Source organism: Ranitomeya variabilis, chromosome 2, assembly GCF_051348905.1.
Source record: "Ranitomeya variabilis isolate aRanVar5 chromosome 2, aRanVar5.hap1, whole genome shotgun sequence".
Lineage (NCBI taxonomy): Eukaryota > Metazoa > Chordata > Amphibia > Anura > Dendrobatidae > Ranitomeya > Ranitomeya variabilis.
This window is the reverse complement of record NC_135233.1, coordinates 817866156-817883910: the sequence shown is the minus strand read 5'-3', so window position 1 is coordinate 817883910 and position 17755 is coordinate 817866156. Positions and strand designations below refer to the sequence as shown.

At 43.6% G+C, this 17755-nt stretch overlaps 1 protein-coding gene across 1 annotated transcript in view; it reads left to right on the top strand.

The window, feature by feature from the left end:
- Positions 1–16975, top strand: part of BAG2 (BAG cochaperone 2) — a 94923-nt gene extending 77948 nt beyond the window's left edge. The window contains exon 3 of the mRNA XM_077289999.1: positions 12119–16975. Coding sequence (XP_077146114.1) covers positions 12119–12510 — 392 coding nt within the window. The 3' untranslated portion in view covers positions 12511–16975. The remainder of the gene's footprint in view (positions 1–12118) is intronic.
- The last annotated feature ends 780 nt before the right edge of the window (positions 16976–17755 follow it).

Sequence of the window (17755 nt, the reverse complement as noted above, 5' to 3'; positions counted from 1 at the left end):
GTGTTCCCAGCTGAGGAGGGCAAATCAGTGATGAAATCCATGGAGATTTCCGTCCATGGCTTACTAGGTACCTCAAGAGGAAGTAGTGTGCCAACAGGACGGGAGCGGGGCGTCTTAGCCCTAGCGCACGTGGTACAAGCTGACACGTATGAGACCACGTCCTGTCGGATTTTGGGCCACCAAAACCGACGTGACACCAACTCCAAGGTACCTCTAACCCCTGGGTGGCCAGCCAGGACAGCATCATGATGTTCCGCCAAAACCTTTAAACGGAGATGAAGCGGTACAAAAGATTTGTTGATGGGAAGCTCACATGGTACCTTCTCTTGAGCCTCGGCAATCTCAGCCTCAACCTCGGTAGTGAGAGCCGAAACCACAACACCCTTTTGGAGGATGGGTACTGGATCCTCCCGAGGTTCTCCCCCCGGAAAACACCTGGAGAGAGCATCCGCCTTAGAGTTTTTAGACCCCGGTCTGTAAGTGACAACAAAATTGAACCGCGTGAAAAACAATGCCCAGCGAGCCTGCCTGGGGGACAGACGCTTGGCTGACTCCAAATACAGCAGATTCTTATGATCGGTAATAACAGTAACCTGATGAACCGACCCCTCCAAGAAGTGTCACCATTCCTCAAAGGCCAACTTGATTGCCAACAACTCCCTGTTGCCGATATCGTAGTTACGTTCGGCGGACGACAGTTTCTTGGAAAAATAGGCGCATGGACGCAAATCACTCAAAGATGAGCCTTGTGATAGTACTGCCCCCACACCAACCTCAGACGCATCGACTTCCACAACAAAAGGTTTTGATACGTCTGGCTGCACAAGAATGGGGGCTGAAACAAAACTGTTCTTAAGAAATTCGAATGCGCGCACAGCAGCCTCAGGCCAAACGGAGAAATTGGTACCCTTTTTAGTCATGTCAGTTAGCGGTTTAGCAATGATGGAAAAATCCTTGATAAATTTCCTATAGTAGTTAGAAAACCCAAGGAACCGCTGAAGTGCTTTCAGGTTATCAGGCCGTTCCCAATGCAGCAGCGCTTGCACCTTAGCGGCGTCCATTTTAAAACCAGAAGCAGACACAATATAACCCAAGAAAGGCAACTCTTGAACAGAAAATACACATTTCTCAAGTTTAGCATACAGCTTATTCTCTCTGAGAAGCTGCAACACCTGCCTGACATGATCTAAATGAGTATCACGGTCACAAGAATATATGAGAATGTCATCTAGGTACACGATAACGAATTTCCTCAAAACATGCGAAAACATATCATTAATGAAATGTTGGAACACTGCAGGTGCGTTAGTCAACCCAAATGGCATCACCAAATTTTCAAAATGACCCTCAGGGGTATTAAAAGCCGTCTTCCACTCATCACCTTGACGGACTCTTATGAGGTTGTACGCCCCCCTGAGGTCAAGCTTGGTAAACCACTTAGCACCTGCCACCTGGTTGAACAAATCTGGTATCAGTGGCATAGGGTATGGATCACGAACCGTAATCTGGTTCAACTCCCTGAAATCCAAACACGGGCGTAATCCGCCATCTTTCTTCACGAAGAAGAACCCTGCTGCCACAGGCGAGGATGAAGGCCTGATGTGCCCTTTGCTCAAACTTTCAGCAATGTAATCCTTTAACGCTTGTCTCTCCGGACCGGAGATGTTAAACATCCTTGCTTTAGGCAATTTGGCCCCTGGTTTAAACCTGATAGTACAGTCATAGGGACGATGTGGCGGCAACTCTGAACAACCCTTCTCAGAGAACATATCCACAAAATCCAGAAGTGACTCCGGAACGCTTGAAGTCACAGCAGACACACATGTGGCCAGGCAATTCTCCTGGCAGAACTCACTCCACTGAATTATGTCCTGAGTTTTCCAGTCAATTACCGGGTTGTGCATAGACAACCATGGAAAACCCCAAACCACCTGAGCAGGAAGATTCCTGAGCACCTTACATGTAACCTGCTCGGAATGTAGAACCCCAATGTAGAGTTTCACCTCAGCCACAAATTCAGTAATCTCCCCCTGTGAGAGAGGAGCAGCATTGATGGTGACCACACGGATAGGATGAGGCAGTTTTTCAATCCTAAAACCTGCTGTGCGCGCAAACTCCTCATCAATGAGATTTGTGGCTGAACCACTATCCACAAAAACAGTAATTGGCAGCTCACTGCCAACGATAATAACCTTAGCAGGAAGCATGCATTGAGAAACCACCATGGAGGATACACATAAGCTCAGATTGGTCTCCTCCACACCCTCTGAGCTTAGAAGTTTTCCGCCGTTGTGTTTTTCTTAGACAGCAGAGGACAGATGTTAATAAAATGACCAGTTTTACCGCAGTAAAAACAGGCTCCCTGCTTCCTGAGCTCAGGGGCTCGACGCTTCACATGTGACACCCCTGCGATTTGCATAGGCTCCGTGGGCTCACCTGCAGCAACCTCACGTGAACCTAAACCCTCTCCCATAGGCGGTGTCTCATGCTCCCCCTGACGCAAACGGCGATCAATGCGGACAACCAGACTCATAGCGGAATCTAGAGAAGCAGGAGTCTCGTACATCAGAAGGGCTTTTTTAACCCTTCCAAAAATCCCATGAATAAACTGACTCCCCAGCGCTGGATCATTCCACTGTATCGATCGCCCAGCGACGAAATTCAGAACAGTAGTCCTCTGCAACTCGCTCCCCCTGGCGAATAGTGCGTATCTTAGATTCTGCTAGAGCCATTCTGTCAGGTTCATCGTAAATGTTTCCAAGAAAGGAAAAAAAACTCTCCACAGAGTCAAATGCAGCAGAATCAGATGGCAAAGAAAACGCCCATGCTTGGGGATCCCCGCTTAACAATGACAACACCAGGCCCACACGCTGAGCCTCATTACTCGAGGAGATCAGGCGCATACGGAAATATAGTTTGCAAGCTTCACGAAAAGAAACAAATTTACTGCGTTCCTGTTGTGGATTCTGTTTGTGGGCTCCCTCTGGTGGTTACTGCTGGTACTGGGTGACTTTGGTGGGTTGCGGCCTTTGGTTTCCACCTGTCCATCAGAGGCTGGGTGTTTCCTATTTTACCTGGCCTTTCTGTCATTCCCTTGCCGGCTATCAATGTATTCAGATGTGCTCTGTTTGGTTCCTGCCTACCTGCTCCCAGATCTTTCAGGATAAGCTAAGTGCTGATTTTCAGTTGTTGTTTTTTTTGTCCAGCTTGCTTATTATGTCTCTATGCTAGCTGGTAGCTCTAGTGGACTGAGGTTCTCCCCATGTGCCATGAGTTGGCACATGGGTTCTTGTAATCTCAGGATGGTTTTTTGATTAGGGTTTTTTGCTGACCGCTCAGACCCCTTTTGTATCGTTCTGCTTTCTAGTTTACAGCGGGCCTCAATTTGCTGAACCTATATATATCATCTCTATGTGTGTGCCTTCCTCTCATTTCACCGTCAATACATGTGGGGGGCAACTATACCTTTTGGGGTTCATTCCTCTGGAGGCAAGTGAGTTCTTTATTTTCTCTGCAGTACTAGTTAGCTCTTAGGCTGGTGCGTGGCGTCTAGAACCAACGTAGGCACGCTCCCTGGCTATCTCTAGTTGCGTTTGTCAGGCGTAGGGCAGCGGTCAGCCCAGGTTCCATCACCCTAGAGCTCGTCCGATATTTTGTATTACTTTGCTTGTCCCTTGCTATCCCTAGCCATTGGGATTCATGACAGTATAGCCGGCCCACAAAGTGTTAATTGTTTGGGCTGAAGCAGGAGAAAAAGAAGTGTTTAAGGGAAATTTTTTTTTTTTTTTTTTCCTTCAGAGTTTTGCTGCCTAGCCCTTAATTGCTGTCTAGCTGCTTCTTACCTCCTCTTAACCCTTGAATGGCTCTGATATTAGCTGTTTAACATGGATGTCCAGAGTTTGGCTTCCAGCCTGAGTAATCTCGCGGCAAAAGTTCAAAACATACAGGATTTTGTTGTTCACACTCCCATGTCTGAACCTAGAATTCCTATTCCAGAGTTCTTTTCTGGAGATAGATCTACCTTCCTGAATTTCAGGAACAATTGTAAATTGTTTCTTTCTTTAAAATCTCGCTCCTCTGGAGACCCTGCTCAACAGGTCAAGATTGTAATATCTTTCCTGCGAGGCGACCCTCAGAATTGGGCATTTGCATTGGCACCAGGGGATCCTGCATTGCTCAATGTGGATGCGTTTTTTCTGGCATTGGGATTGCTCTATGAGGAACCCAACCTGGAGATTCAGGCTGAAAAGGCTTTATTAGCCCTCTCTCAGGGGTATGATGAAGCGGAAATATATTGTCAAAAATTTCGGAAATGGTCGGTGCTTACTCGGTGGAATGAGTGCGCCCTGGCTGCAAACTTCAGAAATGGTCTTTCCGAGGCCATTAAGGATATTATGGTGGGGTTCCCTACGCCTACAGGTCTGAATGAGTCGATGGCTATGGCCATTCAGATTGATCGGCGTTTACGGGAGCGTAAACCCGTACACCAGTTGGCGGTGTCTTTTGAACAGGCACCTGAGACTATGCAATGTGATAGAATTCAGTCCAGAAGTGAACGGCAAAATTATAGGCGGAAAAATGGATTGTGTTTTTATTGTGGTGATTCAGCTCATGTTATATCAGCATGCTCTAAACGCACAAAAAGGGTTGATAAATCTTTTGCCATTGGTACTCTGCAGCCTAAGTTCATTTTGTCTGTGACTCTGATTTTTTCACTGTCTTCCATTTCCGTCGATGCCTATGTGGATTCGGGCGCTGCCCTGAGTCTTATGGATTGGTCATTTGCTAAACGCTGCGGTTTTAGTCTGGAACCTCTGGAAGTTCCTATTCCTCTGAAGGGAATTGACTCTACACCATTGGCTATGAATAAACCGCAGTATTGGACACAAGTGACCATGCGCATGACTCCCGTTCATCAGGAGGTGATTCGCTTCCTTGTACTGTATAATTTACATGATGTACTAGTGCTTGGTCTGCCATGGTTACAAACTCATAATCCTGTCCTGGACTGGAAAACAATGTCTGTGTTAAGCTGGGGATGTCAGGGGGTTCATGATTATGCACCTCCGATTTCAATCGCTTCATCTACTCCTTCTGAGATCCCTGCGTTTTTGTCTGACTATAGGGATGTTTTTGAGGAGCCTAAGCTCAATTCGCTCCCTCCGCATAGAGATTGTGACTGTGCTATAGAATTGATTCCTGGCAGTAAGTTCCCTAAGGGTCGTTTATTTAATCTGTCACTGCCAGAGCATACTGCTATGCGGAATTATATTAAGGAGTCCTTGGAAAAGGGACATATTCGTCCATCTTCGTCCCCTCTGGGAGCAGGTTTTTTTTTCGTGGCAAAAAAAGATGGTTCCCTGAGGCCTTGTATAGATTATCGCCTTCTGAATAAGATTACAGTCAAGTATCAGTATCCATTGCCATTATTGACTGATTTGTTTGCTCGCATTAAGGGGGCTAGGTGGTTCACTAAGATAGATCTTCGCGGTGCGTATAATCTGGTGCGGATAAAACAGGGTGATGAGTGGAAAACCGCATTTAATACGCCTGAGGGCCATTTTGAGTATTTGGTAATGCCTTTTGGACTCTCCAATGCTCCGTCAGTCTTTCAGTCCTTTATGCACAATATTTTCCATGAATATCTGGATAAGTTTATGATTGTGTATTTGGATGATATTTTGGTGTTTTCTGATGACTGGGAGTCTCATGTTCTACAGGTCAGGAAGGTGTTTCAGGTTCTGCGGGCCAATTCTCTGTTTGTGAAGGGCTCAAAGTGTCTCTTCGGAGTCCAGAAGATTTCTTTTTTGGGGTACATTTTTTCTCCTTCTACTATTGAGATGGATCCCGTCAAGGTTCAGGCGATTTGTGACTGGACACAACCTACATCTGTTAAGAGCCTTCAGAAGTTCTTGGGGTTTGCTAATTTTTATCGTCGGTTCATTGCTAATTTTTCCAGTATTGTTAAACCTTTGACTGATTTGACTAAAAAGGGTGCTGATGTTGCTGATTGGTCTCCTGCGGCCGTGGAGGCCTTTCAGGAACTTAAGCGCCGGTTTTCTTCTGCTCCTGTGTTGTGTCAACCAGATGTTTCACTTCTTTTTCAGGTTGAGGTTGATGCTTCCGAGATTGGAGCGGGGGCGGTTTTGTCACAGAGAAGTTCTAATGGCTCGGTGATGAAGCCATGTGCATTCTTCTCTAGAAAATTCTCGCCCGCCGAGCGCAATTATGATGTGGGTAATCGGGAGCTTTTGGCCATGAAGTGGGCATTTGAGGAGTGGCGTCATTGGCTTGAGGGTGCTAAACATCGTGTGGTGGTCTTGACTGATCACAAGAATCTCATTTACCTTGAGTCTGCCAGGCGTTTGAATCCTAGACAGGCTCGTTGGTCGTTGTTTTTTTCTCGTTTCAATTTCGTGGTTTCATACCTGCCAGGTTCAAAGAATGTGAAGGCAGATGCTCTTTCCAGGAGTTTTGTGCCTGACTCTCCTGGAGACTCTGGGCCTACTGGTATCCTTAGGGATGGGGTAATATTGTCCGCCGTATCCCCAGACTTGCGACGTGCATTGCAGGAGTTTCAGGTGGATAAACCGGATCGTTGTCCACCAGAAAGACTGTTTGTTCCGGATGATTGGACCAGTAGAGTCATCTCCGAGGTCCATTCTTCTGTGTTGGCTGGTCATCCTGGAATATTTGGTACTAGAGACTTGGTGGCCAGGTCTTTTTGGTGGCCTTCCTTGTCTAGGGATGTGCGTACCTTTGTGCAGTCTTGTGAAGTGTGTGCTCGAGCTAAGCCTTGCTGTTCTCGGGCCAGTGGGTTGTTGTTATCCTTGCCCATCCCGAAGAGGCCTTGGACGCACATTTCCATGGATTTTGTTTCTGATCTCCCGGTTTCACAGAAAATGTCCGTTATCTGGGTTGTGTGTGACCGCTTTTCTAAGATGGTTCATTTGGTGCCCTTGCCTAAGTTGCCTTCCTCCTCTGAGTTGGTCCCTTTATTTTTTCAGAACGTGGTTCGTTTGCATGGGATTCCGGAGAATATCGTTTCTGACAGGGGATCCCAGTTTGTGTCTAGATTTTGGCGGACGTTTTGTGCCAAGATGGGCATTGATTTGTCTTTCTCGTCTGCATTCCATCCTCAGACGAATGGCCAGACGGAGCGAACTAATCAGACCTTGGAAACTTATTTGAGGTGTTTTGTTTCTGCTGATCAAGATGACTGGGTTGCTTTTTTGCCACTGGCCGAATTTGCTCTTAATAATCGGGCTAGTTCTGCCACGTTGGTCTCTCCTTTTTTTTGTAATTCGGGGTTTCATCCTCGTTTTTCCTCTGGTCAGGTGGAGTCTTCGGATTGTCCTGGAGTGGACGTGGTGGTGGACAGGCTGCATCAGATTTGGAACCAGGTGGTGGACAATTTGAAGTTATCTCAGGAGAAGACTCAGCAGTTTGCTAATCGCCGTCGCCGCGTGGGTCCCCGACTTCTTGTTGGGGATTTGGTGTGGTTGTCTTCTCGTTTTGTCCCTATGAAGGTCTCTTCTCCTAAGTTCAAGCCTCGGTTCATCGGTCCTTATAGGATCTCGGAGATTCTTAACCCTGTATCTTTTCGTTTGGATCTCCCAGCATCGTTTGCTATTCATAATGTGTTCCATCGGTCATTGTTGTGGAGGTATGAGGTGCCCGTTGTTCCTTCGGTTGAGCCTCCTGCTCCGGTGCTGGTGGAGGGAGAATTGGAGTATGTTGTTGAGAAGATCTTGGATTCTCGTGTTTCCAGACGCAAACTCCAGTATTTGGTTAAGTGGAAGGGTTATGGTCAGGAGGATAATTCCTGGGTGGTCGCCTCCGATGTTCATGCGACTGATTTGGTCCGCGCCTTCCATAGAGCTCACCCTGATCGCCCTGGGGGTTCTCGTGAGGGTTCGGTGACCCCTCCTCAAGGGGGGGGTACTGTTGTGGATTCTGTTTGTGGGCTCCCTCTGGTGGTTACTGCTGGTACTGGGTGACTTTGGTGGGTTGCGGCCTTTGGTTTCCACCTGTCCATCAGAGGCTGGGTGTTTCCTATTTTACCTGGCCTTTCTGTCATTCCCTTGCCGGCTATCAATGTATTCAGATGTGCTCTGTTTGGTTCCAGCCTACCTGCTCCCAGATCTTTCAGGATAAGCTAAGTGCTGATTTTCAGTTGTTGTTTTTTTTGTCCAGCTTGCTTATTATGTCTCTATGCTAGCTGGTAGCTCTAGTGGACTGAGGTTCTCCCCATGTGCCATGAGTTGGCACATGGGTTCTTGTAATCTCAGGATGGTTTTTTGATTAGGGTTTTTTGCTGACCGCTCAGACCCCTTTTGTATCGTTCTGCTTTCTAGTTTACAGCGGGCCTCAATTTGCTGAACCTATATATATCATCTCTATGTGTGTGCCTTCCTCTCATTTCACCGTCAATACATGTGGGGGGCAACTATACCTTTTGGGGTTCATTCCTCTGGAGGCAAGTGAGGTCTTTATTTTCTCTGCAGTACTAGTTAGCTCTTAGGCTGGTGCGTGGCGTCTAGAACCAACGTAGGCACGCTCCCTGGCTATCTCTAGTTGCGTTTCTCAGGCGTAGGGCAGCGGTCAGCCCAGGTTCCATCACCCTAGAGCTCGTCCGATATTTTGTATTACTTTGCTTGTCCCTTGCTATCCCTAGCCATTGGGATTCATGACACGTTCCCCAGCAAATTTTTCAGGCAAAGGAAACTTAGGCTCAGCAACTCTACCTGTCGCTCCAGCTTGCACATTAGATACTGCTAGTCCCTGTTGCTGCACTGCCCCCCTCAACTCAGTGACCTGTAGGGACAGCGCCTCCAACTGGCGGGTTATGGAAGTCATGGGATCCATGACAAAACAAAAAAAAAAAAGGAAACCCCCTTTTTTTTTTAAGGCCGATTATAATGTCACGGGGAGACTAGGTGGGCAAGAGCTAATAACCCGGGCCCCTGCAATTTCCCTCAGACTAGGGAAATCCTGACTGACCCTCTACCTAGAGTTTACACTGATGGTGTGCATGTCTAGGCCTCAACCCTCACCCTGTCTCCTGTTTCAACCCAAGGCTGAAACCACCGCCCACCACCCGGTGAAAAGATCATACACCAATACCCACAGTTAGCACAGACAAGGATAACCGAAAATATACACCACGCCGCAGTCACTCAGGAATACACTATAAATGCGCAGGGCAAAATAAATACAAATATAGGAAGGAGTAAATAAGACAAAGGGAAATACACCACCAGCAACGATAATCCAGCTACTAGCTCACCACTCCAGACCGAGATAACAACGCACAAGACAGGAGCTATAATCGGCGACGCCCAATGTTCAGGAGAACTATATAAAGGCAGTGGGCATGGCCCAGCTTCCAATCTGAGCACCAGGTAATTTAACCCCGGACTAGCTAGATAAAATCTAGCCGACGCCAATGAGCGCATAGTGGACAAAAGCAGAATTACCGCTGTCTGTCGAACGACCTGGTCTGAACAGCGTCCGACATGACATAGTCTGGATGAAATGGTGGATGAGGATGAGGAAAAAGCCCATATGCTAAATGACTTTTTTTCATCAGTATTTACACAAGAAAATCCCATGGCAGACAATATGATCAGTGATAACAAAAATTCCCTATTAAGTGTCACCTGCTTAACCCAGCAGGAAGTACGGCGGCGTCTAAAAATCACTAAAATTGACAAATCTCCGGGCCCGGATGGGATACACCCCCGAGTACTGCAGGAATTAAGTACAGTCATTGATAGACCATTATTTTTAATCTTTAAAGAGTCCATAATAACAGGGTCTGTACCACAGGACTGGCGTATAGCAAATGTGGTGCCAATATTCAAAAAGGGGACAAAAACTGAACTCGGAAATTATAGGCCAGTAAGCTTAACCTCTACTGTGGGCAAAATCCTGGAGGGCATTCTAAGGGATTCTATGCTGCAGTATCTGAAGAGGAATAACCTCATGACCCAGTATCAGCACGGGTTTACTAGGGACCGTTCATGTCAGACTAATCTGATCAGCTTCTATGAAGAGGTAAGTTCTGGACTAGACGAAGGGAACCCAGTAGATGTAGTGTATATGGACTTTTCAAAAGCTTTTGATACGGTGCCACACAAAAGGTTGATGCATAAAATGAGAATAATGGGGATAGGGGAAAATATGTGTAAGTGGGTTGAGAGCTGGCTCAGGGATAGGAAACAAAGGGTGGTTATTAATGGAGCACACTCGGACTGGGTCGCGGTTAGCAGTGGGGTACCACAGGGGTCAGTATTGGGCCCCTCTTCTTTTTAACATATTTATTAATGACCTTGTAGGGGGCATTCAGAGTAGAATTTCAATATTTGCAGATGACACTAAACTCTTCAGGGTAATCAATACAGTAATACTATGTGCTTAATTCTAAAACTCTGGGCAAAACCGTCAATGAAAAAGACCTGGGTGTATGGGTGGATGACAAACTCACATTTAGTGGCCATTGTCAGGCAGCTGCTACAAAGGTAAATAAAATAATGGGATGCATTAAAAGAGGCATAGATGCTCATGAGGAGAACATAATTTTACCTCTATACAAGTCACTAGTTCGACCACACTTAGAATACTGTGTACAGTTCTGGTCTCCGGTGTATAAGAAAGACATAGCTGAACTAGAGCGGGTGCAGAGAAGAGCGACCAAGGTTATTAGAGGACTGGGGGTCTGCAATACCAAGATAGATTATTACACTTGGGGCTGTTTAGTTTGGAAAAACGAAGACTAAGGGGTGATCTTATTTTAATGTATAAGTATATGAGGGGACAGTACAAAGACCTTTCTGATGATCTTTTTAATCATAGACCTGAGACTGGGACAAGGGGGCATCCTCTACTTCTGGAGGAAAGAAGGTTTAAGCATAATAACAGACACGGATTCCTTACTGTAAGAGCAGTGAGACTATGGAACTCTCTGCCGTATGATGTTGTAATGAGTGATTCATTACTTAAATTTAAGAGGGGACTGGATGCCTTTCTTGAAAAGTATAATGTTACAGGTTATATACACTAGATTCCTTGATAGGGCGTTGATCTAGGGAACTAGTCTGATTGCCGTATGTGGAGTTGGGAAGGAATTTTTTTCCCCAATGTGGAGCTTACTCTTTGCCACGTTTTTTTTTTGCCTTCCTCTGGATCAACATGTTAGGTTAGGCTATGGGTTGAACTAGATGGACTTAAAGTCTTCCTTCAACCTTAATAACTATGTAACTATGATATTACGCTGGAGGGTTTAGAATGACCTTATGGTGATGTGAATAAATGCATTATATTCGTCCCTTTGATACAACGCCGAAAATATATCTTCCATAAATTTTGTATCGATGCAAACTCACTGACTACTGGCTTGAGCAGAGAAAGCCCCTTTACTTCTCTGCCGCTGTGTATACAAATTTTTAGTCTTTTTGTGCAATTCTTATCAGATTCCTTGTTATTACTTGTTCACTGCAGGAGCCTCCTACTTCAATGGAGGTTGAAGTGTCAGCTCTCTCACTTCCCCAGTTATAATTAGTTTCTCATTTTCCCAGTGATAATTAATCCAATATATTCAATGTAAGGGTGATATGTCCCCTTTCTGCAGATGGATTTTAATTTTTCTCTCTGACATCCTTCATATAGGTGCAGCATCAGCAACATGTCAACCTGTGTGATCGTTTTCAAGCTAACATTTTCCATAGGGATTGGGAATAGTGGCAGAAACTGCTATGACGGTTACTGATGATGACTGTATAGCTCCTGTCTGTATACTTATAATATATTAGTTTATTTGAGAGAAGATAAAGGGAATAATAGTTTGTTTTCACAGGAGGCTCTAGCTGCCTGTGCAATCGTGTGCTGTAGCATAATGGAAATTATACTAAAGTATAGATGAAGGGAAGCAAACTACTTAGAAGTAAGTGCGCCATGTGTAAGAAATGCAAAATGTGCCAGGTGAGGGGTTCAGTTATAGAAAAATAATGGGAGTTCTTTTTTTAAATATAAATATTTATAAGAACACCATATAAATATAGCTTCTGAGCAACTATTTTATGTCATTGACTCACTGGAATATCAATTTATTATCTAGGGGAAAGGGAAGAACTAACATTAACTGCAGAACGTCTGATGACCCGCACAGTGACTGTCGAAGTCTCAGTGGAAACCATCAGAAACCCACAACAAGCCTCATCCCTACAACAAGCCACCTTAGTTATTGATGAGATTCTGAAGAAAGTCATGGACAACTTGGAAGGTGGAAAGAAACAGTTGATGTCTTTGTATGCTGCTTGTACTTCTGATGTCCCACCAGGACCCATTGATCAGAAGTTCCAGTCCATCATTATTGGATGTGCCATAGAGGACCAAAAGAAAATCAAAAGAAGACTCGAGAATCTTATTAGGAATATTGACAAGTCAGAGAAGTCCATTACACTGCTGGAGAACCAGAAGCAGAAATCAGTCTCCGTTCAGATCAGTTAAATGTAAAGCCAGACAGCGGGATACGTATGTGGTTAATAATTAACAGCACTGTAGAGGTGAAAGGGTTGGAAGAATCATAGCAAGACTTGAATGTCAATGAGTATTTTCTTGCCGGTGTTCTCTAATGTATCACACAGAGGAAGTAGTTGTATTGGGGGCTGTAGTCATTATTCATTCACTTAAAGGGAACTGTCAAGTGATTCAGAACATGGTGCTTGAGGGAGAATACCTGCAGGAATGCTGCTTCTCATCAGCTCTTCACGCTGGCTCTTACAGGGGAGTCCCAGGCCGCAGTCTGTATATCTTAAAAGGGCCTAAAAGCAGAAGTTGTCCTGATCGGACCATTCCATTACAGGGAACAAGGGACACATGGACCAGAGAGCAGCTCTTACTTTCTAAACATAATATTTTACACTGAAATTCTTTGGCGTTCAGGTAAAAACATAATTCTAAGTGCGATCGGGATAAGTTGAAGAGTCAGGTACCTGCCAGCTTCTCCCTACCTGCTGCGCTAGACTGACAGGTCTCTACCAATGTGTGTGTTTAGGGAAACACCCCTCTATCTATCTAGCTGAGCGGACGGGGAGAAGTCTGTGGGGACACAGCTCTTGGATTAGTCACCTCGACCCCAACTGTTTTTTTCTGAAATGCAGCAGCATTTCAGAGTAATACATAGATGTTTTGAATGCAAGAGCCGGTCTGTCATCCATGCTTCCTGCGATCCCTGTAACGAAATTATCCCAATTAGTGGTGAGCGAACGAGCACGAAGGAGCTCATGAGAAGATTAGAGATGTCCATGTATTAATATATGAACAACGGTACATCTGAATGGTTTCCGCTGAATTCTTTTATTAGGAAGAGGAGGATAACCCCTTCTGTCAGTGGCTTATTTCCCATAACATATGTATTCCGCACTGTACCTTGGCCGCATTCATTCATACACATGACATTATGTGTATCTTTAACAAATTACTAGTTGTTCATTTTCATTGCTTTATACATTCAAAGATTTTACATTAAAGCCTTACAGTAAATGTTATACAATGTAAACCACTCATTTTATGGACTTACTGAAGAGGTAGATAATAGTTTATCATCATCATGTACAGGCAGTTAAGAAATTGTGAATATGTCAAAAATGTTATCTTGGGTGTCGGTGATTTCAAAAGTTTTTACAGTGCAAAAGATTTTTTTTTAATTTTGTTCCCCTTTTTGTATAACAGGGATCATATACTTTTATAGAACAACTTTCAGTGACACAGCCGGTCTGAATTCTGCCTTTGAGCTGATGCTGCCATACAAGTTCTGGCCCAGGATCCCTTCTAGAATTCACAGGAGCACAATTCTTGGACCTGATATAAGGAGCGCTCAGAAACATTCTAGAAGTCGCCTTTCTACTCTGAGCCAGGATAGGTTGTTACATAAAAAAAAATCCCAATTCCTGACTATGCTGCACTCTCTCAAAATTGCTTAGGATCTTTAGGTTTATGGCATTTCTCTTTTTTTTTTATTACATAAAATGATAATTACACTAGCTATAACCTTACACAACAGTTTTATAAGTATTTCTACAATTTTGGCATAGACATTTTGCTATTTTATTTCACACATAAAACATTTAGGAATTGATTTATGGAAATGAAAGAGGATAACATTCTAGTCTTGTATGAAATAAAACAAAAAAACAAGCAAAAACAAATTTGTTTCACTGTATCTGATTTTGTTTTCAATTCTTTAAATAAACCTCAAAACATTTGTTTTGGGTTTATTGAGATTTACTGCCCCTTTCTCCAACTGTATGATAACGAAGTAACATGTTGTGAAATGCTTCTAATTAGCTATATTTAAAGTTGATATTTATGGATTGGACAAATATCATTGATGGTGGATATAAAATTCCAGGGCATGAGAGAAGGAATCGACAGTGTCTGCATAGGAGTCTTGTTATTTCAAATACAGATCTATTGAGGAAGTTCACAGTAATTCTCCAAATTACAATGTGGTCTTATGAAACTTTACTTATATTGTTATTTATTTGTGCCAATATAACTCCTTGTTAACCCCATGTTACACATATCATCCCTGTTACGATGCTCCTCCAGGCTCTGTTTACTCTTGGGTTGCCATTGGATCTTTCCTGCTGTAGTTTCTGGTCGAGCATGTGCTGTGCATTCTTAGCCGGCTTCCAGTACAGCTCTGCTCTGCTTGCATTGCTGACATAGCGTGTATTCTGTATTTAAAAGACACCTAATACTTCTATACATTGTAAAGTCTGCCAGGCTAATTTTATATTCTGCCATCTACATAAACATAGCTGCATGCGTGTTTTTATATAATTGATCTGTTAGCTGGTTTCAAGCAGAGATCAACAGCCCTGCACTCTGCTCTGTGCTCTGCTGCAGACAGATCAGTGATGTGAAAATGCAAATGCCACACTGTTGATGCATATGGCAGAATATAATCCTCTGCCATATGCATCATCAGAGAGGCACGTGCAGTTTTGAATCCTTGATCTGTCTGTAAAAGGCATCAAGCATACCTTTGTGCTGGTTGTGTCATCTCTACTGTTTCTAGTTATTACAAATTATGTAGTGTTGGGCAGAGCAGAGTGGATTGCAGACCTGTTGTTCTTTCCTTAAAACCATCTAACAAATCATTGATGTAAAAACAGATATCCAACTGAGTTGATATATAATATGGCAGAGGATAAAACTGGGCTGACAAATAACTGAGCAGGGCCATATGGTGTACAGTAGACTAAAGTACATTTGATTAGATTAGCTTGATGATGAGGAATAGATCTGTGGTGGATGCAGCAGAGCTCAGCACAGTATAGCAGAGCAGTGTTGAAAGCCTGTGCTATTTTGTACATTGATCAGTCATCTGGCTGCCTGCACAGCTCAGAGAGGTTGGGTAGTTAGGAGTGCACAGAAGAGGAAGGGAAGTGTTACACATTAAGGAGAAGCAAGGTTTTGCTTGGAAATGTTGTAACAATAAGATAGCCCATTCAACTCCATGAAATTGGATACACAGAGGTGCAGGAAAGAAACTTCATTTTGGACTTGTTATGTATATTAGCAAGAAGTGTGCATTTACTGTACTTGTGAAAAATAATATGATTGTGGAAATAACTAATTAACACTACACTCTAATGCTCATTTCACAAGTCAGGAAGTGTCCCTGATGTGACCATCTTCCATCATTTTAACAGCAGCCTGCAAATAGGCATCAGATGTGAGCTAGCTATTATGGGGAATGGCAGCTACATAATTACTGATTAGGAATGTTTCCCTGCTTCCATTCAAACATATTATCTGTGCATTGTTTTGCTTAACCTCACCTTCAGAAAATGAACAAAAGGCAAATTTTTCAGCAAGGCTTTTTATTTCATTTGGAACTATCATTGTGAAAATAAATAGCTGTTTTCTAATTCTCCACTAGATGGCAGCACAATCATCTACTTTTTAAAATTGTTTTAAAGCCTAAAGTGAACAGAATATCACCTTAATAATAATAATAACCATTTTTATTTCTATAGTGCCAACATATTCCACAGCACTTTGCAGTTCACAGGGGACAAGTTACATACGATATCAGACATTACAGAATAACACTTAAGTCAATGATCACAAAACTGGTGAGCGTCGCAAGCGTACAAAGTGTATAATACTTTATACATTGCACATTTTGACTGAGCCTAAATCATCTGTTGCCATTTTTCTACACTCCAGGTCATATGTTTTTTTCATAGTTGAGGCAATTAGCCTTGTTTCCATGTTGAAGGTATAGCTAGGGCTGCGATTCTTCCATGAAGACCTCTTATGACCAGAGTTCTCTGAAGAGTAGATGGGGGTAGCTGGATCCCACTGGTTGCGGCCAGTGCTGGGCTCATATCACTGCTGGACATCTTCTGATATTGTAGGGAAGTGAGTATGGTGGGTCTCATCTGCAGAAAGATTCCATGGCTGACCACTGCACCTTCTGCCCTCAACGATGCCCATTTCTTGGTGTCCTTAATATTTAAAAATACAGGCAGATACTTATCTATTATGCAGTTCCATGAAGGAAGTTTATACTGTATTCTTCAGCAGGACAAAGGCCCCAACCATCCAGGCAATGTGATTAAGAACTACGGAATCTTCAATGTAAAGAAGAACAAGGAATCCTGAAGGGATTATATGCCCCCAGAGAGCCCTGATCTCACCATCATCGAGTCTGTCTGGGGTTACATGAAGAGACGGAAGGATTTGTGCAAGTGACATCCACACAAGACCTGTGGTTAGTTCCCCAAGATGTCTGGATAACATTCTTGCCAAGTTCCTTCAGAAACTGACCACAAGTATCTCTAGAAGTGCTGCTGTTCTGAAGGCAATGCGCGGTCACACCAAATATGGAATTGATTTAGATTTTTCTTATTCACTCTGCATTTTGTTACCGTAATTGATAAAAAAATAAACTAATAACACCTCTATTTTTAAAGCATTCTTATTTTGCAGCATTTTTACCCACCTGCCTAAACTTTATTACAGTCCAGTAGTTGTCCTCTTTAGGAATAACCATTTATTCCAATAAGAAAACAGGGTTCTGGGTTCCATAAAATTGTGATTTATTATGGTAACTTTCACTTCTGGTCAGGCTTGGCATATCCATCCGTTTATACACATCTGCCAGCTAAATGTCAGTGATTTGTTAGGAACATGACTAAAGTGGGTGCTGGGGTTGTGGTTGCACGCAGCCCTACAGCCTACAGGAACCCTATTAGAATCATCATAGGTGAGGGACCTGTTGGAGATTTTTGCATTGGAGCTAATGTTCTTTTTGTTATCCCACTGGCTGAAGGAAAGAACGCCTTGTCTTGATGCAGTGAAGGGAGGCAGAGCCAATGTAAGCAGCGAGTGGTGTAAGGCTTTGTTCACATGACCGTATTTTCGGCCCTAGTGCTTTCTGTGGTAAAAATGGACATAACTCGGATGTGCAGATGAGTGATTTGCTTCTTCACTGACTTAATCTGCAGCATGCGCAAGTTTCTTCCATAAATTGGTTGAGACTCGGCCATTCAAGTCTATAGGTGTGGAAAGCCACAGTACAACATCTGTTTTTTACGGATACATTGCAATTCTGTAACAGGAAACTGTAAATAATTAATAGCGGCTGATGTAAAAACAGATTTAGATGGATAAAAATTGAGAAGAAAATCTCACTTTTCTAGACGACGCTGAACGATTTTTTTATACTGTCACATGA